This window comes from Anarhichas minor, unplaced genomic scaffold (assembly GCF_050575085.1).
Source record: "Anarhichas minor isolate MPS153535 unplaced genomic scaffold, ASM5057508v1 ptg000007l, whole genome shotgun sequence".
Lineage (NCBI taxonomy): Eukaryota > Metazoa > Chordata > Actinopteri > Perciformes > Anarhichadidae > Anarhichas > Anarhichas minor.
The window spans coordinates 12,690,548-12,713,274 of NW_027466453.1; the positions used below are offsets into that span (position 1 = coordinate 12,690,548).

Consider the following 22,727-nt stretch of genomic DNA (forward strand, 5'->3'; position numbering starts at 1 on the left):
CAGAAAAAAATATATTCTAGAGCTGAAAAACTTGACAAATAATATTGGTGGCACAATTTTCCAGTGATGAGAAAAAAACTTCATTTTTGGAGAATGCATTAAGAGTCTTGTATGAAATTCAGTGTGGTTGAAATGGCATTAAAAAGTATGATCCAAAATTTGTTAGTGGGGCAAAATAAGAACTGCCTGTGCTCTTGTGAGTCATAGTATGGTTTTGAGAAATTGTGAGGGACTTGTGAACATGTCCTCACCAGGCGAGATCTAATGGTTAAGATGTTTGTCTCGCAGGACCGCCTCGCTCCATGTATCCTTCAGATCCTACTGCCGAAGAGGAGAGAAAGAGGATGAGTGGGGAACAGATAGGTCTGACTTGCTTGGACAGAGAGAGAGATGCATATATCAGGTAAGCAACTGTAAAGCCACTGCTCATTACGTATTTCTAAAATGTTATTGTTACAAACCTTAAGTGGTCTTCGTTTGCATTTCCTCATTTTTGTCTCATCCTGATGTCAGGGATAATAAGGAAAGGGTGGAGTTTGCAAGAATCCACCCCTCCAACAGCTGTCACGGAGACCTGACCTCTCATCTCATGGTCCCAGGCGGGACTTCCCTCCAGTCTGGCCAATTAGGAGATCCTGCTGCACATTCTGCTCACCATCATTGGATGCCAAGAACTGGAAGCCCATCCCTTTGGATGACAGGACATTCTTATGGTAAGAACATATAAATCGTTTTGGAAATTAAGATTGTAATTATAACTGTGTGACTTTTTACAGTGTTACAGATCATAAAACGAAGGCAGGAAAATCCTGCTTTTCCCATTTATGGAATAGAAAAAAAACAAAGGTGTTTCTATGCTCCATTGACTTAGCTACAGAACTCTGTGTCATCTCAAATTTGTGCAGTATTCAGCATCCAGAACAATTTCAATTTAAGCATCTTTTTATTGGTTCCCAGTCAGGTTTAGAATCAATTTAGTGAATGAATGGTTGGTAGTTACATAGCATGTGGTGGGTATAAAGATCTAAACTGACACCCTTTCTATAAAGCAGGTATAGGTCATACAGCCCTGCACCAGAATCTGCCCCCCGGTTTCTCGGCAGCCATGCAAGGCCCTCTGCAGCCAGTCCTGCCTCTGCCTCAGGACCCCTCTGCCCAGCTGGTGGTCCTGCCCACTGAGCCTCCCGCCCATCCTGCGACCCATCACCTGGGTACGCCATACCTTTGTCTTTGTCTTTTGTAAAGCCAAGTGTATTTCTAAAGTACATTGAATGTATATGTGTACATTCTCATACATGGACATTATTACATAACGATTATTAGAACTTTGTTTGTAGTTCATCTGCAGTCTACAGGATCACTACCTGTGAAGACTGCTGATGAATTTCCCTTTTAATGGGCTCATTCACAGACACATCGCAATTCCAACATTTCCTGCACACCACCTGCTTGGCTCAGCTGGAATAGGGCTCTCAACGGGTTAGGGTACTTATCCAAAGCTATACTGTGTGTGCACCCCCCATCTCACACACACACACATGCATACACTAGTACCACATCAGAAAAAGAGGAAGTGTGAGAGAAAGATCACTCCTCAAAACTCATTGTAGACGCATTTTCAGTGAGCAGGCTGTGACATTTAATTAGCTCACAATCTTCAACGGTACGTTTCCTTCTGTGCTCTACAGGAGTTTCAGCCGAGAAGGGAAGTGCATCCACAAAAGCTTTCCCACAGGAAACATCCAAGTTTATGTCTCTGAACAAGGATTTTTGGTGTGTCTAGGGGAAAGGGGGAGGAGGGGGAAGTCAATGGCAAAGGGCGAGAGAATAGAAAAATCTGTTTTTTTAGGTTTCTACAGTGTGGGCTCACTACTTCCCAAGTGGGACCTCTGTCATAGCACATCACCCACACCAAGCTGTACTGGTCCTTAAAGACACATATTGAGAAAGGTTTTCCACCCACAGATATGGGAACTAAGCTTCTTGCTGGGCCCTTTCACAGACCCCTTTTCTGGGATTTCACTGGGCAGGTGGGATTTTTTGGCGGAAATTTCACTCTGAATGCTCCGGCGAGACAAACGGGGCCAGTATTTCCAGCCCAGTATTTTGACCTCGAATCAAACTGCAGCCGTCATCATCTGTTCGCATTTCATCATTGACATGACTTTTCCCCCGCCCTCCAACATTCCAGCTAATTCTCAAGGCAGTTCTTAAGAGACAGCTTTCTGTTTCAGGGGAGAGTGTGGGATTGCTGCTGCCTGGGAAGATGTTGTTCTGTGAAGTCAAAAAATCGTATTTCTAAAGACATTTGCCTATGTCGTTGCTATAAAATGTGAATACAATGATATTTAAATGATCCATAATGGTTTCTCTGTTTTGAAATGCGTGTGTGGGATGCAGATAATGACTGCATGAGGATATGGAGATAACACGATGTTGTATTCTAGCGTGCTGCGCATAGTGTTGACGGAAAAGGTTGCTTAAGTGTGTATGTGCGTGCATATATTTTTGTTCTAAGGTAGCCCCCTCCGTCACATTCATCCTCCTTTTTCTCATTAGATGTGATGGAGCAGCCAGGGCTGTGGCCCCCTGTGTATGGTGCCCGGGGCCCACCCTCCCACATGCAGCATCCTGCTGTGTACTCCCGATCCCAGTTTCTACGGCAACAGGAGCTGTACGCTCTCCAGCAGCACCAGCAGCTCCAGCATCAGCATCAACATCAGCACCAGAGCCACCAGTCGCAGCAACCACAGTCTCAAACCCAGCAACAGCAGCACAGAGCTGTGCACGGCATGGACATGCAACATCATGCCACTCACAATTCACAGGTGAATACAACTCAAAATACGCAAGAAACATTACGATTTTGAGAACGGTCTGATTGAATTAGATCTATCCATCCATCCATCCATCCATCCATCCATCCATCCATCCCTCTAGCTGGGTAGCTTGCTATCTACACATACAAAAGTGAAAAAGCAGAGTGAGTGAGTCAGCTTTTCTCACTTGACTATTTTTAACTCCCCCAATATTTTCCTGGGATATGCTGACTTTCTCACAGGGATGGAGTAAATCACTGAATATAGGCTGCGGAGCAAGTAGCTTTTTCATGTAATTGGCCATTACGTTGCTAATGTGGGACAATCACATGCTTGAGATCTCCCAGACTTTGGCCCTTCTGTAAATGTAGAAATGAAAATAACTTAATTTTATTACCACAGATGCAGAAGAGGCCGGATGAGCCCTCTGTTGAACTAGAGGAACTCATTTCGGAACCAAGAACATCTAAACCTGCCAAGCCCTACTCTTACAACCCATCTCAGAGGAACACCTCTTCGCCTGGGGCCTGCGCCGCTCACTTGTCCCCTTGTTGCCAGTCCCCGTCTCTACGACCACATCCCAAGAGTACTCCTTCTACACCCTGCCCTGCTCCCAGCCCTGCCGCAGCAGCCCCTCACTCACCTGCCATCAGCCCTGCTCCACCTCAGATGCTCAAGGGGGCCGAATCCCAGGACAAGCGAGGAGAGGGACAGCCCCCCCAGGATTACCCACAGTCTCTGGAGCCTGGTAAGCATGAGAAAAAAGGTTTTACAGCTGCCTTTGTTGCATTGTGTGCAATGGCTTCAGTATGAGCTACATTGATGACATCAAATGAAATCCTGTTAACGTGCCGCTAGTTCCAGATGTTAAGCCAAATATCTCTGACACAGCAAGAGAAAAGGGACAGTGCATTCTTGTGTCACCTTGAACATTATATCCGGTGGTAATTGGAATAGCCACTGTTGTAAATGATCCCTTTTGTCTGCTGGTGTTGTGCTAATATGTGTGGGTGGCTCTGTTGGCAAGCCCCTGATTGACTGAACAGCTCAAGGCTGCAGAAAATGGCTGCCGGCTGAGCTGGGGCTTTCCACTACCGTTACTTGGGTAATGACTGAGAAACACCTCAATAGCAGGTCTCGCCTCTCCTCCACCCCCACAGGCCCCGCACTCGCTTCATCATCATTAATGTCTGGCTAACGGCCGCCGCACGCCAGAGGAATTGTGTCAGGTGCTCTGATAAACCAAAGCCTGGCCCACTTCAAATAATACACACACAAGTTTGCACGCGGCCCTCTATCCTTCCTACTGCTGAAAGATCAAGGCAGAGTGCAGTTACTTTTGCTGGTTTTAATCACTTGTGAACTCAAAGGTAGCAAGGGACTTACGTTTAGAATGGGCCTGATATGGAAGGACTTTAGATTTGCATAAAATTGTGCTTTCTGTTGTATTTCATCCAAAATTATGTCATTATGAGATCATTTTGTGGAAGGGTTTCATCAGAATTGTTAAGTCAGTATTGACAATTAATGATTTTATTATCTATATTTCTTTCTCTCTATAGACTTGCCTCCTGGATACACCTACCCTGCCATTGCCATGGGCTACAGGAGCGGGCCCTCCCCCCATGATGTTCGACTGGCTGAGCCAGCTGACCTGGAAGCAGTCCAAGTGGAGCCTGCTGAGCATGCTCCTCAGTCTCTCTCCGGCCTGGGGGAGGAGCTAGACTGCCAAGCGGTGGTCAGGCCACTCCCAGAGCCACTCCCATCTGAGGAAGTAGAGAAGGAAGAGGAGGAAACAGTGGTGGAAGAAAGGGAAGAGGTGGAGGTAGCAGCAGTGACAGCAGCCAACTATGTGCCTGGAGAGAGGGAGGTGGAGGAGCAGGGGCCCGCTGAGGAAGAGGTGATGGTTTGCCCCCCTGCTAAGAGCCCGGTGTGCGAGGCTGCTTCCTGTCCAGTTCCCCTTTCAACAGAGGAGCTTGAAAGGCCAGAAGCTGTCATCACCTTGGAGGAGGAAGCGGATGATGAGGCGGTTGATAGCCAGTTGGAGTTTGCTCAAAAGGTCAACATGCCTGAGCAGGAGCCAGAGCTGCCCACCATCATCGAGCTTGACCCTGCTTCCCCTGAAGCTCCTGAGCCTCAGCCCCCGTCCCTTGGGGAAGCAAAGGACAGTGAGCAGCAGCACAAGAATGAGATGAACCCTGATGACGCCTCAGTGGATTTTGTGTGTCTTTCCCCTGCCTCAACTTCTGCCCCTAGCCCAAACCAGGCAACTGTTGCATTGCCCCACAAACCTCTCGTGCCCTGCTACTGGAGTCTGGAGCTGCTGATTGCTGCTGCCTTCTGCACAGACGTACCTCCATTTCCCTTGTTCCCCCTTGGCACCCCATCAGTTGCCCCGTCACAGCCCAACCCCTACCAGGGCATGGAGCTTCTGAGTGAGCTGGCAGATCTGGAGCTGCAGCAGCAAAAGCACACCTGTGGGAAAAGCCAGGGTGAGGGACAGTGAACCTTCCCTTACTCGTACATGCACACAGAAACACATTCATAAACTCTCTCGTAGTTTACCCTCTATCTCCTCTCTGTCCACTGAGACAAACTCCCACCCCCTCCTCAGGCCTAGCCTCCGTCACTCTGCGTTCCCTCCCAGATACTCCTCTCTTCCTTGCTGGTCTCGAGAGCCTCTGGTGGATTCTAACACGTCCCCAGAGAGGCTGTCTGCATGCCTGCTTGCCGTTTCTCTTCTTTGGTGTGTTAAAGGCACTTTTACTTTCTAAAAGGCTGTTCTAACGATGCAAAGGCCTCAAGAGAGGGAGAAGAAGCAGGAGGACAGGGCTGAACTACTAGTGAGGGGTGTACACCTCCCTTTCTCACTCCCTCTCTTTCCCTTCCAGCTTTCCTCAGGGAGCTGTCTCTCTGTCTCTCCATCCCACCGCCGTGTGTGTGTACAAACGCGCGCACACACATAAAAACACACACATTTTAACAAAAAGGGAAAAAAGAGACATACCAATTGGCTTCCCTCTCTCTCCCACACATGTTACTGAAAGTTAGTGCGTAATCACAAAAGCAGTCAATGTTTTCAGCACCCTGGAGCATTGCCTGGCTAATTAGACCCCATTGTTTAAAGTGCCTTTAAAAGCTTCCTTGTTTTTCAAAGCGCCACGTTTTTTTTTTTTAAATTTATTTATTTTTTATTCATGCAAAAGGATGTTTTGTGTTTACCACAGCATCCTAATGCATTTAAATGCTCCCAAAAGAGGCTTCTATAAAAAGGGTATCATCAACTGATTCTAGAGGCAGTGATGTTGTCTTTGTGATGCGATATTGTTGACAGCGCATGGAAGTGGCACATGTCGAGTCACAACAATAGTCTTCACCAAAACAAGTACTAAAACAAGTGAGAAGAATCTGTATTTTTTTTATTTATACATGTAAAGACGTAAGATAGTGTTGGTTTGTAAACAAAATTGCATGTTTTTTTTCTCCGTGACTAAACTGCAACCCCTGATATTCAGCCTTTAGCTCAAAGGGCAGCGAGTCCGTTCAGTGCCACAGGTAGGTAGGGCTATATATGAAGAGTTTGGCCCAGATGGCCACTAATATAGCAGCATCTGGTGAGTCCACATTGATATGACCTCTGAAACGATATGCTGCTGCGTCCTCATACTGGTTTAATGTGCCCAATTTCTTACATTTATTTCTTCCTCACTATTCGCTATATCACAAGATGCTTCTGAAATAATAAGCCACACATGCAAGTTTAGTAATAAGCTCACATGAACAAAATCGTTGTTGTTTACTTTGACATGAGTTTCTATTGACAACTAGTTCAATTGTAGTGTCTTTTAAATCAAGCATGGATGGACCCAACATGAACCAAACAATTCTTCTGTTCCCTTAACAGACGAGGAGTTTCTGATGTTTGACCTCCAGAGCCTTGCTACCCTGGCCACAGCCCGTGCTCTGGAGATGGGCTCCCAGGAGGGCAGCAGTACGGGTTCAGGGCGACACTTCCCAGCTCGCAGGATCCTCAATTTACGTAGGAAATGCAGTTGGACACCTCGCAATGAACCGGTAAGACTGCAGTGTTATTGCCTCAAAACACAAAGTTCATATAGGGTTTTAATCTTTTTTAAATTTAAATAAATTAATAGATAATCTACTGAAGAATGTGTTTTTCTCGCTTTTTTTGAGGATGTTAATAATATTAAAAATAACCACCAATGATACCTCAGGTGTGCCCGGCAAAAGGTAGCATGGAGACCATGGACGGTCCCGAGCTTGCAATGCGTGTGAAGTTGGCTGAGCTACAGCGTCGCTACAAAGAGAAGCAAAAGGAGATGGCCAAACTTCAGAGGAAGCACGATCATCAGTGAGTGTGACTTTATCCTCCTTTCCCTTAAGCTCATATCCACTTTTTTGCATTCAGAGATTTCAGAAGTAATATCAATTTAAACACAATTGTTTCTAGTTTTCAGAGGGTTCCTTTCTGTATTCTTTGCTGCTACGACCTTTTGAGTTCAGATATGTGCAGAATCTCAGACTTCCCCTCTCTTTTTGTCTGCATCTGCGTGTGCGAGCAGGAAGGAGGAAACACCTCGCAGCCCAGCTCGACGAGGACCGGGGCGGCCAAGGAAGCGGAAACCCACCCTCACCACAGGTCCAGTGTCCTCGTCTGAGGGCCAAAGAAAAGTCAAGTGAGTATCACTCAGCCCATCTACGCTGGCTGGCTATAGTCCAGTCTTGCCTGATAAGCCCTTTTGTATCACTGACATATAGGGACGTCCTCTCATTGGCATGAACAGGAAATGGGAGAACACACAGCTAAACCATTCAAGGAAGTCTACTTGAACCCTTTCAAATCTAATCAACACTGGCATTAATTGTATAACGGCATAATAAGTGTCAGTTGTGAGAAGGTCTGCTTGTACAGAATATTTATGTGTGCTTGATATATGGACTACACATACCTAAAAAACCTGCTCACAGGTGTTATTAGGCTTCAACACCGCTAATCTTAAATCTCAGTGGCATTACTGTAGTGCATGTTGAGTTTAGCTATGCTGGGTTTGGGGGGAGCTGGCTGCTGGGGTGGATGACAGGCAGAGGATGTAATTAGAGTACTGTGAATTCTCCTGTAATCTGTCCCAGCAGGAGGGATGTGACACACCACTGCCATTACAGCCCGACGGGGTCACCGGGGGTCCAAAGGATAACATGATGGTCAGACAGTCCAGGCACTCAGGGAATGAAACTAGAGAGGGAGACAGATAATCGAGGATACAGATTGGAGGATATTCAAGAAACAAGGACCTTACTTTATCTCCAAATGTGTTGATGACATTTTAACAAGTGCAAGCGTCAGCTTTTGTCAAAACAGGGGTGCCTGGGCAGTTTGGTGGAGGTGGGGGAACTGATAAACCATGAGGGTCTAGGGGATAAAGGTTTCCTGTCAGGCTTCAATTAGCCTTGTCATCAGGGTTTGGAAGGGCTTAGAGCACTAAATGTCACCTCGCAGCATTGTCCCTCGCTCCGTCTTCTCTCCTCTCTCCTTTTCGCACTGTGGTTTCTGGGCAACAGTCCACCGTGTTCCCAGCTGCCCCTCTGCGGTGTCACCTCTACTCTCCTTCCACCCATGTGCCCATGCCCCCTCGCCAGGCCAGCACTGATCGGAGTGGGGACGCTGATGCTGGGTGACAATGACACCCAAATGAAAGGGTAACGGGCCGGGGCCCTGCAGCGAAGTGCACTGGAGTGAGGGAGGGTGGGCGCCGACATTGGGGGTTATGGGGTCTTCTGCAGGCTACGGTACAGTAAACCGCAGTCTGTCTCTCTATTCCAGTGGTTCCCAAACTGGGGGGCGCGGGGTTATAAAAGGGGTGTTGCGACGTGACAAAATATAGGATGCATGGTTCAGCAGCGACCAAAGAGGGGACATGCAGAACATGTTTGGCAACCACAGCTCTATTCTGTTCAAATTTGAGCCTCAGCTCGAGTACCTTTCCTCAAGGCAGCCAGGTGTACACCCCTTTGTTTCTGCGGGTGTGTGTGCATGTTGTACAATGCAGCAGAGAATGACATGACACGTCTGAACAAGGAACGGGCAGACTGGGGACTGATTAGCCCCATGTTGCGTTACATGACAGGGTTATGTAAAAGCATGTACTGCACCTGCCACTCATGCCACTACAAGATGCTGACGCTAGGGTGCTATGATGGAGGGCAGTGGGTCAGTGGGTAACAGCCCAGCCTTTTAGTATCTCCTTCCTTTCCTTATTTCGCTTGAACCACAGGGAGTGTGTGTGGTAGTGTTTTAGTGGGCGATAAATCCGAGCCTCCCTGCCTGCGCATTCTATGCATCTGAGCAATTAGGTATGGATGCAGCTGTGCTTATGAGCATTTATGCAGGCATTGTTTGTTTTTGCGTGTGCCTCTGTTATTCCTGTGGGTAAAGCGCTGGGGTCCTTTGTGGTGCTGCTTTGATTGGGGGGGGGGGGGAAGGCTGGAGAGGGTTGCTGCTGGCCAGCAAACCCTGCTAATCAATTTTGTTTAATTAGTCACTGTACGCTCAGCCCCACCAGCCCCCCCAACGAGGGGAGGGACTCTGTCATATTGTGTTTGTCAGCAGCGGAAGGCAAGCCGTGGCGGGATCTGCCTCAGAGGGACAACTCACACTTCACTGCCACCTCTGTCACTCTCCTGTCAGTCAGTGGGCAATCGACAATCGCCTTCATCCTGTTACAAATGAACGAGATTTACACACAATCGAGGCCTAACATACAAACAAAAAAATAAAGAAGCACACACATTTGATCGCAAACAATGTGTAGTTACAGAGTTGTACGTGGTAGAATATGCCAACAAAGAACTAACATGACACTCTGAATGTGCCTTATTTATCTACTTCACATTTAAACCACGCTTACTCTGTAAATGAGACTGATTTCCTAGGCTGCACGCACACTAGGAGAGGGGAAGTTAATCTTTTGTTTGAGCACGGCCTGGCTCACGTCGGTGTGGTCTGTGGGCAGACTTCCAGAGGGAAATTCAAGGGCATTTGGAGTGGTTGGCCTGTGATGCTGCTCAGTGTAGGGGAAAGAGTGTGCCTCAGTGATATGAAAATGCAACTGGAGAGCTATGATATTCACTGAGAACAATAGAGCAGCATACAAATGCAATGCCTTCCAACCATTCAGTGTATCTTTCAAAGCTATGAAGTGCTTCATATGCTGCACAGACACTCCCTAGATAAAGCGTTAAGGCTTCTTATGCCACACTGCCCTCAAACAATCCCAGGTTCCTTGTTGGATCCCAATTTTTCAAGTGTGTGGTTCAGACACTGGGCTCTCCGTGTCCTTTTTTATCATTATGTTCATCAGACATAGAAAGGAGACTTATTAGATCCCACAGAGGTGACTCAACTCTGTTTTCCCCTGTGATGTCCTATCCCCCCCCCCCCTTTTTTTTTCTTTCAAACCACCGCCATTCTTCTCTAATGAATGCCTCTCCCTTGTTTTGACTGGCAGGTCGATGGGGGCGGGGCTTGCACTGTCGCCTGAGGACCTAGGAGGGGGCGGTGACAGCCAGAGAAGGAAGAAGAGGCTGTCCAGTCGAGGCTTTGAGCGGCTCAGCAGCACACAGGTCAGGGTCCCCTTGTCCTCCTCCCTTTTGTCCTCTATGCATCTAGAAATGAAAGAGGCCACTCTTTGTTTCTTTGCGTTTGATATATTCCTTTGTTGCACACTATTTCTAATTAGGTGCTACCCTCAGGAGTCAAATCCGCTGCTCTCCATATTAATATCTTTTTCATTGGGGCTTCTACTGTTCCTTTTTCTTCTCTGTGAGTGAGCAAACGAGAGCCCTCTCCCTCTGACGTTCTGATGCTTTTGCGGCTGCTGTGACCGGGAGTGTAACTGGCTCTCTCATCTCTCTCTGTTGCAGCAGATAAAAGCACAGGGCTGCAGAAAAAGCAGTCTTCACAGCATGCTCAGCTCAAAGCTGGCCAGTGATGTGACTCAGCTCAAACAAAAAGCCCAGTGTAAAAAGATTCTCTCAGGGACGGGCTCCAGGGACAAGGAGGTTTCGCCCTGCAACTCCAACCCCAAGCATGGATACAGAAGCCAGGGCCCAAGCAAAGCTGAATCCAGGCGAGAGTCTGGGGGACAAAGTGACACAGGTAGAGACTGGCAATCACAGCATTGATTGTGCCTTGTGTTTTATTTAGCACAATGTGCTGTTTTTTCACGAGGGGTGATCCGACATTTTCAGCCCCGATAACGATACCTGGACTTTGGGTATCGGGCGATACCAAGTACTGAATCCAATACCTGTGTTTAATCATTAAGCGGTATGCCTCACTGTGTGGAAGTGACTGGGATCATTATTTTATGTGTGAGGCAACATCAGGCTTGACTTAAACATTGCTTTCTTAACGTTTCCAGCTATTTTAATTTGTATTGGCCTGATATCAGTATTGGTAGTATTTTTAATTTAACTTTTAAAATTTTTTAAATTAAAATTAAAAATCCCTAGTTTTCACTTTCACACTGTTTAATCCCTAAAATACTATTCTTAACCTAGATTTGTGATCGGTTTTGCAAACTTTCTCAGCAGCCAGTGTGGACAGTGGCCCCCAAGAGAGCTGGACTGGACTTGTGCGCCATGGATGTAAAAAGGGATCCTCTACCCCGACACAGGGCTTGTCCCGTCTGAGCCAGCCCAGAGCGAGAGATCACTGTGGCCAGAGACATGATGCAATGGAGGAGGGAGAGAGCTCCCCCGTAGAGAGTGGCTCTTCTGATCAAGGTGAGTCGGTGACTACAGAGAGCTGGCTATGAGACTTATATCGTGATGGGTCATGAAACTGGTCACAGCAACCCAATATGGCTCAGTAGTAATCAACAGTGTCCTCTAACTGTAAGCAAGACCCTGGTGTGATTGACCCTAAATATACATAAAATGCTACAGAAAACAAATGAGTAAGGGCTGCAGTGCATCAAGCACATTTGACCTGTTTTAAGTTAAAAATGAAGAAACAACGTTTGACTTTCTGGTAATACCACTAACACATTGAATCCAGTACCCTCTTAAGTCCAGTGTACCTTCTTGTTAATTTGTTATTTAAAGACAGTCCAACCTGAGTAAATAGGTGTTGATGGATGTCTTGTAACGGACAGTCGACACCTCAGTGATCGGCCTTGTTGGCTGGTCTGGGCTAGATATGCAGCCACAGCTGTGGACACTTGCCTGTGAGACGGTTTGACAGCCCGGGAGACTATAGCAGACTGGGTCAAAGAGCTGCTTGAGAAAGTGCAGTGACAAACACACACACAAACTCACTCCTACACTCCCTTGCACATTAGCTTCGTAGCATGTGGGTTCACACCAGGAAATACCACCGAGGCAAAGCACCTGATACATCATTTCTATGAACAGTTAAACAATTTACTTAAACGCTAATGACGTGCCTGTGAATTTTGATTGAGGGTAAGTAGTACGTTAAATAACTTCACTGGCTGGTAATGACTTATTTGCTTTTTCTATTAGAAGATGAAGAAGAAGAAGGCAGTTATGATACTGATGAAGGTCGAGACTACCGAGCCCAACCCCCCAGAGAAGTCACTTCTAGCTCCTCCGTGATCGGTCCGAGTCCCTCATCTGTTGTAAAACTGGAGGCTAACCAGAAGGCCAGGAACAAAAAACAGAGACAGGAGCTTTATGGTAAGACGGTCCTTTGAAACTGCTTTATAAGTCAACAAAGCTGCCCCACATCTTCATGGGAAGCATCTGTTTTGTGTTTCTCCTTCTGGCTTGTTAGCTTGGTCTAAATCTGTTTCTTGAACTGAACTCCACAGGCTCCCAGAGTCTATCTGGAGCCGAAGGGGAGGTCAAAGTAAGGAAGAAGCCCCCCTGCAGGCTGGGCCTGGCCACTGCAGTCAAAAACCGCCGTGACGATCACCGGTCCGAAGGGGTTAGAAGGCCATGTGGACCCAGGTCTAAGGAGCCTCGGTGGGGCAGTCTTGGGACCAGAGGCAACCGCTACCGGAGGAGCATGGGACTGGCCACCTTCCCGACCACCAGCGAGAGGCTAAAGAGGGCGACCCGCAAGAGCACCATGTTGAGAGGAGCAATCAATAAGGTGAGCAGAAATTATTTTGATATATAAATAATTTATATCATTAACACGTTCCCTCAAACGAATAATTCATACCTTCAAAAGACTTGAATTGTGCAAACTATTCTGCACATATAGTCTTTTTTTGATCATGTTTGTGCACAAATGGACCATAACCAGAGTGCTCATGAAGCTTTGTCATGCTCTCACCACTCATCTTTTACATCCGTATGTCATCTTCAACAGAGGAGAAGTTGCTGGTCAGTCGGGGGTCCATCTTCACAGAGTGAGGAGGGCAGCAGGGGACGAAGGAACAAGGACCAGCAGGTACTAGTGAACGCAGTGAATATAAAAAGCACTCAATCCGCACTCAGGAAACCGCCAAAAAATGTCCTCATATATTCTATTAAGAATTCTGGTAATGTCTTACTGTCCTAGATTTCTCACCCTGAGGACGGTTACTGTAGAACTATTAAAAGCACTTAGCACATTGCACATAGCTCAACCTCCTGCTGAGTAATCTTAGGGGAGGAGAGGATGGGAGAGAAGATGTGGGAAGGGGGTGGCTCACACCTTCTGCTGTGACGGGAGTGAAGAAATGGCTACTGATAGATAGGAGATAGAACAGGCACTGTGAAGTCCCCTGCGGTTAATTGCTACTTTGAGTAGCATGCTAAACAATTTCTTCTTTCTTCTATCACACTTTCCATCTCCACGTTTATTTTCTTATCCATTTATTCTTCTGTGCGTTCCTTCTGGTGTGTTTCACAGCCAAAGGGACGAGCAGTGAGTCGACTGCTGGAGAGCTTTGCGGCGGATGAGGGCTTTCAGATGGATGGCAGCAGCTTCTCGGAAGAAGAGGAGGACAACAGCCGCTCGTACGGCAACAAAATCCCTGAAGGTCAGAGATAACACCGGATATCTTGTAACAGTGTTTCAAGCAGCAGATAGTTTCAGTGATGTTGAGAAATATTAAATGTGATGTTTGCTTTTTCCTTATGCAGTTCCTAACTGTGTCCTGACCAAAGAACTCTTAACCGATGGACTTAAGGTGCTGATCTCCAAGGACGATGAGCTTCTATACGCTGCCAGAGTCCACACACTGGAACTACCGGACATGTAAGCTCACATGCAGTGGTTCAAGTGATCTGTTAGGGTGTTTTTTAATACACATATGTCATTTATTTTAATACCTTCATCAGAGTCTTTTGTTTATCAAGGTTGTTAAGGTTGAAATCAAACTGAGGATGATACAATTAACAGATATAAGGCCTTTTCACATTTGGATCGGACCAAACAACGTAGATGTGAAAGGGCTCTTAGATCACTTCAGTCTTTCGAATTACAGTAACATGTTTACACCTTTTGTGTAAATCAGTGTTCATTCTGCACATGAGGTAAACCTTGCACAAAGTGGCATTTCTATGTGAAAGCTGAGACATGGCTAGAGGTGGTGGGAAATTGATGAATTACCCTTGAAGCTAGCACATCCTTCCAGACATCAACACACGACAAAAGAAACCATGCATGAAACCATGGTGTATTGGGGTAGGCATCTTTGGGATCACAAAAAAAAAAAAGAGGACTTTAGCACTTCCTTCCATTACAAATCCTACATCGTCCCATTCCTACGCTCTGAGTATCAATACGGCACCTCCAGCTCAGGCAGCAAAAAGATGCTTTAACAACAGCAGAGTGGGAGTAACACATGACATGGGAGCCAGGCAAGCATAATACAAGCATCTGAAAATATATTTTTCTCTTTCTGCTGTGCTTTTTTCCTCTAGCTTCAGCATTGTTATCTATGGTGAAAGAGGAAACCGCCCAAGAATCTATTCATTGGAGCAGCTGCTACAGGAAGCTGTAAGTTCACCTCACTGCACTAAAACACTCCGTGTTACAGGAAAACCCATCAGTTGTTTGGTCTTCTGGGTCACTCAACACTTCTATTTCTCTTAAACATCCTTCTCACCCTCTGCAATTCTCCATAGCATTCCAGCCTCTCTGTAGCTCTGCCAGTCCCTTCCTTTTTTTCTTTTCAAACATCCCTTGACTGTCTCTCCGGGTCATTGAGGCCATTGAAACCTCTTAAATGCATATGAACATATGGGAGGTAGGGTCTTTGGGTTTGTGTATGTGAGTATCTGTGGATATCCGTTAAGCCCAGCTCTGTGTGTGGGTGGGATAATCCCTCTAACACCTGGATCCATTCACGTGTTGGAGTTTAAATGGAAGATGACGTGAACTTTATATCCCCTCATAACAGTTGTTTCAAGGCTCAGATCAATAAGAGTCAATGATGACCTGGAATGATTCAAAAGTGTCCACATTATATTATGGTGTATCCGTATTCCACAATCAAATTGTTAGCCCCTTTAATTTTTCAGTCGCACCTGGGGTTGTTAAGATTATTATTTTACCCAAACCACAAGATTGTTTGGATTTGTAATTCTCACTCGTATGTTAAGATACAATTACAGTGTATGTAAGTCATCCATGTAATGAGACATAATTATACATTGTAGAAACCGCAGCACATTCTTGGCTGGTGTTCATTTGCATTTAGGTAATATGTGCTTCCTGGTGTGCTTTGCATCCAGAATGGAGTTTTATTGTTGACTGCAGCAGGTGACCTTTATCCCATTTTTTTTTTGTTTTTGTTTTTACTGAGAGGATGGCTATAACAGCACTAACAACAGCTGGGTCACCTAAAGCAAAGCCATCATACCCACATTTCTCCAACTGTGGACATAAGTCTTCACTAGTGCCAAACAGGGCGCAGGATGTTGTGTTTGCTCTCAATTGTCCAGAGACGACGACCCCGGAGGAGTAGAGCAGAGTTTAACTGGCACAATTGTGCCTTGAATTAATGGATTTACATCATTCTAATAGGGGAAAGGACATGATAACTTGGACATCATTTTGAATGTTTTGTGATCTAAAGTTATTAGTGATAAAGTCGTGATTATTTTGAAATGGAAATGATCACAACTCTACACAATTTATAGACTATAAGCAATGGAATTTCCTTTTGGTTATGCAGAAATGCAGCACGTATGGAAGTGAGCTGTGTGAAACAAACTTAATTGGCATACATTTCCACTTAAGTTACTTGCCACAACCTTTGTTTTCAATTAAAGCAGGATCAAATGTTAAGTAAATATTGTGAGGAAGCTTAACACCCTGCCTTTTTTCACCTAACAGGAAACGTGTTAAAAGTTAACTGAGATTTATACAACACAGGTGCATAGGATTTAATTAAACTTACTTTGTAGTAAGTATTTTTGTGCAGTAAAAGGTTTTTGTTTGTCTAAGAGCACTCAAATTATTGTTTATATGCTTCTATTGGCCAAGTGTTACGGTAGCATTGAACTGTCCACAAGATCAGTGTTCATCAAGTGCCCGTTGTTCTGCAGTGGAACATCGCACATATATTCGTCCATTTACTATCGGGATCACTTGTCTCCTTCCTTCTCTCATCCATATAAGCTCACTCATTCTCCCGTCAGTGCTACACAAAGACCTTCTGGCAACTTTGGTCTTATTTAAACACTGATCAGATAGCAGCTGGTCCTAATTATGCCATACTTCCACTATCTTGTCTTTAAATTAGCCCCAAAGCCATTTATTTGACTTTGACACCAACGCCCAGGATTTTCACCGTGCTCCTACTCCCCCCCCCCCCCATGCACACATCCACACCTCATCAGTCAAAGGGTCCCTCGCCATGGCAACAGTAAATGAAAGCAACCTGAAAGAGCCCCCAGTGAGTGGCGGATGCTGGGGCTGCCTGCATTGTTGGAGGGAGGATCTGGCAACCTGCAATCACAAGCCCTCTATTCAGGCCCTCTTTAGTATTACTCAGCAAGTCAGGATTTACTGCATCATGGCTTCCGTTCTTTTCAGCCCTGACTGGCACATTGGCATGAGATAAGTGCCGCTTGGAAATGTGGCACAGTGACTGCCCATGCACAATGCTCTATGGCTATCGCACTGTTTTTATGTATGTGTGTGTGTGTGTGTGTGTGTGCGCAGCCTGTAATGAATCTTAATTATGTTTTGGTCTGGCCTTCAGGTCCTGGATGTACGGCCAGAGTCAGAGACTATGCTCAGTGAAGGAACCAGGGTGTGTGCTTACTGGAGCGAACGCTCGCGCTGCTTATACCCAGGCTACGTTCGCAAAGGTGAGACAGCAGCTTTTTCCTGTTTTACCCTCTGTATGTTAATCTAGATATTTAGTCATATCTACGTACTATTTTTTTTTTTTTTTGCATTTGCTAATATTCCTGCTCATTTAAGGAATTGCATTTTTGTCTCTTGGAGGTGGTTCATCTGATGAAGGGAAGCAAGGAGGAGTGATGATAGAGTTTGATGATGGAGACAGGGGAAAGATTTCTCTCCCAAACATCCGCCTGCTGCCTCCAGGATACCAGATTCACTGTGGGTGTCTCCTCTCTTTGTAACTGGGAATTTTCCCTTTCATGTTGCACAGTTTTGTCTACCTGTAAGTTAATGCTAATAATCATCTGCCCCTTGTCCTTAGGTGTGGAGTCATCTCCTGCCCTGCTGATACCCAGCGAGGCCAAGGTTAAGAGAAGTTACAGTCTGGAGCAGGCCCCTCTCAGTGACCGGCCTTATGACAGATACAACATTATCAATACTTTAACTCACAGCCAAACTCCACCTGTTCACAAAAGAAGACCAGGTAACAATTAACCTCTGAAACTTAATTTCACCTCTGAATTACCTAGAGGCTGTAAAGTTTAGATTTGTTTCAAGTGTAACAGTATCACACACAACAAACTCCTAAAACTACCGCTTACCTATGTATGATATTGAGAGACATTTCTAATATTGCGTCTACACCATCCAATAAATGGGGGGTTGGTGGACAAAAAAAAATCACCACACAGTTGAATCAACACATCTTTGACACAATGTCAACATTAACTTTTACGACAACAGGACTTGAAGGTGTATCGAATAAACTGGTCAGTGCACAGTATGTGCAAATGAGACATGTTTCATAATTTACATTGTATTGCTAAAATAACATGACATATATTTTGTTCATTCTAGGGAGACCAAAGGGCTCTGGGAAAAAACAAAAGCAGCAGCAACAGCAGGCTGAGAATGCCAATAAAAATCCTTCACCTTTTCTGGGTTGGCCTTCGTTGGGCAACACCAGGAAGAGGTCGTCCGACAACCTGTTTGAGCTCAATGGGGCACCCAGGAAAGCCTTAAGAGGGACGGAAGATGACCTTTTCCCCTTGGCTAGGACCCAGCCACTGGCCTCCACCCCTGCCAAAGGCCTTTTCAGCAGCAGCTCCTTTGAGGTGGACTCCTTCAGCAGCATTGCAAATGGCTACTCCTCCTTCTGTACTCAGTCCAAAGGGCCAAATCAAGGTTTATCTCTGGTCCCCAGAAGTGGGCCATATGGCCAGAGGCGCAGACAAGATGAGCTTGTTGTGCCAAGAAGCAGGAAGTCTGGACAAGAGTTTTTAGTCAAGTTAGATCATGAAGGAGTGACCTCCCCCAAGACAAAGAACGGCAAGGCTCTGCTGTTGCGAGGTGGCTCTTCCAGTGTGAGTGGCATGCCCAGGACAGAGACTTACTCTCACCCAGTCTTGCTGGTTAAAGACAACAAAAAGGGCGGTGCCTCTAGGGTAGAACTTCTCCGGAAAGGAACCACACCCCAAAGAAAGCCCTCCTATTCTCTGCGTCTGGATGAATATGGCGACTTGGGCTTCAGCGCCCACAGAGAGTGTCACAGCTCCTACTCTGATCTGGATGATGACGAGGAAGAGAGGAGGACGGCTGCACTGGCTGCAGGCTCAGGAGGACTAGGGACGGCTGGCCGATTCCTGTCTCGTCTCTCGGTCTCATCATCGTCTTCTGGTTCTTCAAGCTCCTCCTCTTCAGGGTCCATCTCCAGTTCCAGCTTGTGCTCCTCGGATAATGATTCCTCTTACAGCTCAGAGGATGAGGACAGTTCTACATTGATGCTTCAGAGTTGTATGTCTTCCCACCGGGGCCTCCTGCAACCTTCTGAACCTTCCACGTCTTCAAGGCCACACCAGCACTCCTTTGTGGCCAAAGCTCTGGCTGTTTCCAATGCCAAAGGAGACTCTCCTGACCAGATCTCCAACAGCAAGTCCCTGAAGAGGAAAGAATGCACCAGCTCCCCCTCTAAATCATCGAAGGATTTTGTGAAGAAACCTAGGATGCTTCCAGATGACACCTCATTTATTCCAAGGCCTAAGATGTCTGCATTCATGGCAGGACGACAAATGTGGAGGTGGTCAGGAAACCCCACACAGGTGAGAATAAACTAGTTTCTACTGCATCAATGTAGCAAAGATTTGTCATTTTCTTTCATAATATCGGTGCTTAGAATACTAAGCTGGAGGTCAAGAGAGGTAATAATAATCATCATTTTTCAAACAAGATTGATAAAAGTGTTTGGTTTTCCACAGCGGCGAGGTCTGAAAGGCAAGGCCAGGAAGCTTTTTTATAAGGCCATCGTGCGAGGCAGAGACACAGTGAAAGTGGGAGATTGTGCTGTGTTCCTTTCAGCTGGACGTCCTAACCTCCCATACGTAGGTCAAATTGAGAACCTCTGGGAATCCTGGACCTCCAGTATGGTGGTCAAAGTCAAGTGGTTCTACCACCCTGAAGAGACCAAGCTCGGCAAGAGGCATCGAGATGGGAAGGTGAGCAGTGATGGAGGTTCCGATTTTATGGGGACTGTTAGTCATTTGTAGCATAATGGCACTTTTAAATGACAATATTCTTTCTTTCTTGGTTTTTAAATATAATGATGCAACTTACCCTGTATTTTCCCTATCCAGCATGCCCTTTACCAGTCGTGTCATGAGGATGAGAATGACGTCCAGACAATCTCTCATAAGTGCCAGGTGGTGAGCAGGGAGGAGTATGAGTGTCTGACTCGCAATCAGAAGCCGAACAGTACCTCCCCAAACCTCTACTACCTGGCTGGGACGTATGACCCCACCGCTGGTCAATTGGTCACAACGGAAGGGGTTTCCATCTTGTGCTGAACCTCCATGAGGACACTACTGAAGGACTCCTTTGGAGGAAGGATAAAAGTCCATGACTTTACCTACAAGACCCTCCAGCCTGGGAAGATACAAAGTGCACCTTGGGTATGCCTCAAGGACCCATGGACTAAACGTCAGCACCGAAGCAGGGCTGTCTGAGGTTACACACTGGAGTCTATTGGCATCTAACCTTTGTGGAAGTGAAGGGGATGTCCATAACTGGTTGATCCTTTCAAGAGGAATAGAAGAAAGTCTGGGTCTTCACAAAGTTCAATAGTTCAACTAATCTCTTTTTAATGGATCCATGTGACAGACAGCTTCATAAATGGTTTTAGGACTCATGCCTCCTGCTCTGATCACATGTCACCAAAGGAGAGCTGAGAGTGCATTTGACTGCAAAGTATTATGAGGCTGAATAGGTTCTGCGGACCAATTCTTCAAAGGTAGCCTTACCTAAGGGAATGGAAATGAAAGTGAGGCGTGGGGCTCTCCAGAGACCTCTTCATTCCAGGGAAGTTGAAAACATGTAAAGGATGTAAAGTTGATGTCTGTAAATATTTTTGAATTTTTCCCAATCAAGCCATACACTTCAGTACCTCTCGCCTGTCTTAACTGTTCAGGTGTACATTGTACAGCTCAATTATTGTATTGTTGTCTGTTGTCTATATGTACATAAAAGCTATTTTATATAGGAGTTTATAGTATATATGAGATGTATCTTTCCATGTTTGCGATTGATTTATTTTTATATGGGTGTAGAATACATTACGTCATTTTTCCTTTGCTTTGGGAAGTCAAGATTGGAGATGTTGGTGTTGCACTGCATATGCCCTGCTGAGACAGACGGAGACCGACAGACAGAGCACAAAGAAAGAAGGATTTAGTCTATAAGTCTATAATAGAAGACTCACTTTCTGAGAGAGAGGAGTCATCCTGTTTAAAAAATAGGTCATGTGGCTTTTTGTAAAAGTGTTCTGTTACTTTGCATTGTTGTTATCCTATTTTAAAAACACCTTTTTATTTATGTACCTCTCAGTTGGTCATCATCACAAGGCAGATCCCACTGGACTGCAATCACGGGTCAAAAATGATTTAAGATCAATTATATGAGTATAACCTTTTGACACAATATTTGTGTGTGATGAGTGTCCTGGCATCACTATAATCATGTCCAAACAAATCAATTTAGAACAAGACTGGATCTGGAAATGTGTTAAATGAATGCATAGTTCAACACTATGATCCACAAAATACCAAAGTGTCTTTTATTCTCTTCATTTCCTTCATTTAAATTTAACACATGCCAAGCACCTGTACTGAACTCAAATCAGACATCACTGGTAACTTATTGAATACTTATCCTCCACTATGTGCATACATATTGGCTTAGCATTGTGACAATGGTTTCTTGCACATGTACCTGCAGTTTTGTTTCATGCAAACATATGCAGCAAAGGTTCACCCGGGAGTGTGACTATGAAGGTCAAGGTACTGACAAAGTAAGATATTGAGTTCTGGCAATTTGTTGGAATTAGTCTATTTTAGTTTCATCAGCCATCTGTGTCTATATTTTGTACAGTACATGCACATACTCAACGCTAACTGTGAAGGACAATCAGATTCACAAAGCAATGGACATAGAGTAGGTTCACTCAATCTGAAAATTACTTAAATTTATTTAATTTGTGCCAAGTACATTTTGTCTATTTTTTGTCTTGTTTTATATGCAATCCTGAGTATTTTTTTGTTCACAAAGTTTTATTTTGTTCGTCAACATTTTATTTATTGTCAATGTTGCTGTTTGTTCATGCCAAGAGCGCTTTATGAGAATGTGACATTGTTTTTCTTGGTGTGATGTCGCATTTGCATTTATTAAAAAAAAAAAAAAAACTGGTCTTGTAGAGGCCATCTAGTGAAAAGAAATAAAGCAACACTGGATTCTTCTCATCCGCAAACCTCTGTGAATTAATTCTACTTTGCTGGCTGTGTCCTCTTCATCTCACCACATCTGCCATTTTTGCATTGACTCATTTATGTTAAACTGTTTTGTAATGACTAAGATATTGTCTTTGAAAGACGGAATACATTTAATTTTCTCATCCAAATGGGACAGAGACACAATTATACCAAAGAGACAACGTTTTAAGAACAGACTGACCTAGTGCCAGTGCATTGGTACATTTTCCATAACTGTCGTAGATCTAAGTTGGTGTTTAAAAAAAAAAAAAAAAGATTAAAAAGTGACTTTATAAGTTTATCCAACACAAATCGAGTAACTAGTTAAGACAGGCAAATAAAGTTGATTAGTGTCATTTGACTTTAAAAATCACCAGGAAGATGAGTCAACAAGGAGTCTGTACGACAAACGCTGCTACTTGTTATGTTTATTCTTACCTCCAACCTCGACCTGTTCTAGTTTCTTATGACTAGATGTGGTGATGGCAGCTCTTCCCTTGTTCTGCGTTATGTACATCACATATCTCATAAATATGCATGTGCTGGGCTCTGTTCTTTTATATTTAAGGGAGTATTAATGTGCTTCCCGTAGAATTTTTGAGGCTACTTTGAGCACCCCAAGCACAAGGCCCTTTTTCTGCCAAAATCTTTTATTTGTTGCGATAAATCCTTTGATGTAAGTGTCTCTGGCTAAACTAAGTTTATGTGAGCTTTGAGTTGCTTAGTAAATAGAGACAAATCTGTCACAGCATCAAATAAAGCCTACTGGGTTTAGCT

General features: G+C 45.0%; 1 protein-coding gene across 1 annotated transcript in view; it reads left to right on the forward strand.

The window, feature by feature from the left end:
- The window catches only part of bahcc1a (BAH domain and coiled-coil containing 1a), a 55,168-nt gene extending 35,174 nt beyond the window's left edge, over positions 1-19,994 (forward strand). The window contains exons 5-28 of the mRNA XM_076080355.1: positions 289-403; positions 514-713; positions 1,050-1,211; positions 2,560-2,828; positions 3,222-3,567; positions 4,382-5,311; positions 6,724-6,893; positions 7,055-7,191; positions 7,403-7,516; positions 10,346-10,460; positions 10,761-10,995; positions 11,430-11,624; positions 12,366-12,539; positions 12,674-12,957; positions 13,180-13,260; positions 13,705-13,834; positions 13,938-14,052; positions 14,721-14,796; positions 17,009-17,117; positions 17,257-17,373; positions 17,477-17,638; positions 18,013-19,253; positions 19,410-19,646; positions 19,785-19,994. Coding sequence (XP_075936470.1) covers positions 289-403; positions 514-713; positions 1,050-1,211; positions 2,560-2,828; positions 3,222-3,567; positions 4,382-5,311; positions 6,724-6,893; positions 7,055-7,191; positions 7,403-7,516; positions 10,346-10,460; positions 10,761-10,995; positions 11,430-11,624; positions 12,366-12,539; positions 12,674-12,957; positions 13,180-13,260; positions 13,705-13,834; positions 13,938-14,052; positions 14,721-14,796; positions 17,009-17,117; positions 17,257-17,373; positions 17,477-17,638; positions 18,013-19,253; positions 19,410-19,646; positions 19,785-19,994 — 5,924 coding nt within the window. The remainder of the gene's footprint in view (positions 1-288; positions 404-513; positions 714-1,049; positions 1,212-2,559; positions 2,829-3,221; positions 3,568-4,381; positions 5,312-6,723; positions 6,894-7,054; positions 7,192-7,402; positions 7,517-10,345; positions 10,461-10,760; positions 10,996-11,429; positions 11,625-12,365; positions 12,540-12,673; positions 12,958-13,179; positions 13,261-13,704; positions 13,835-13,937; positions 14,053-14,720; positions 14,797-17,008; positions 17,118-17,256; positions 17,374-17,476; positions 17,639-18,012; positions 19,254-19,409; positions 19,647-19,784) is intronic.
- The last annotated feature ends 2,733 nt before the right edge of the window (positions 19,995-22,727 follow it).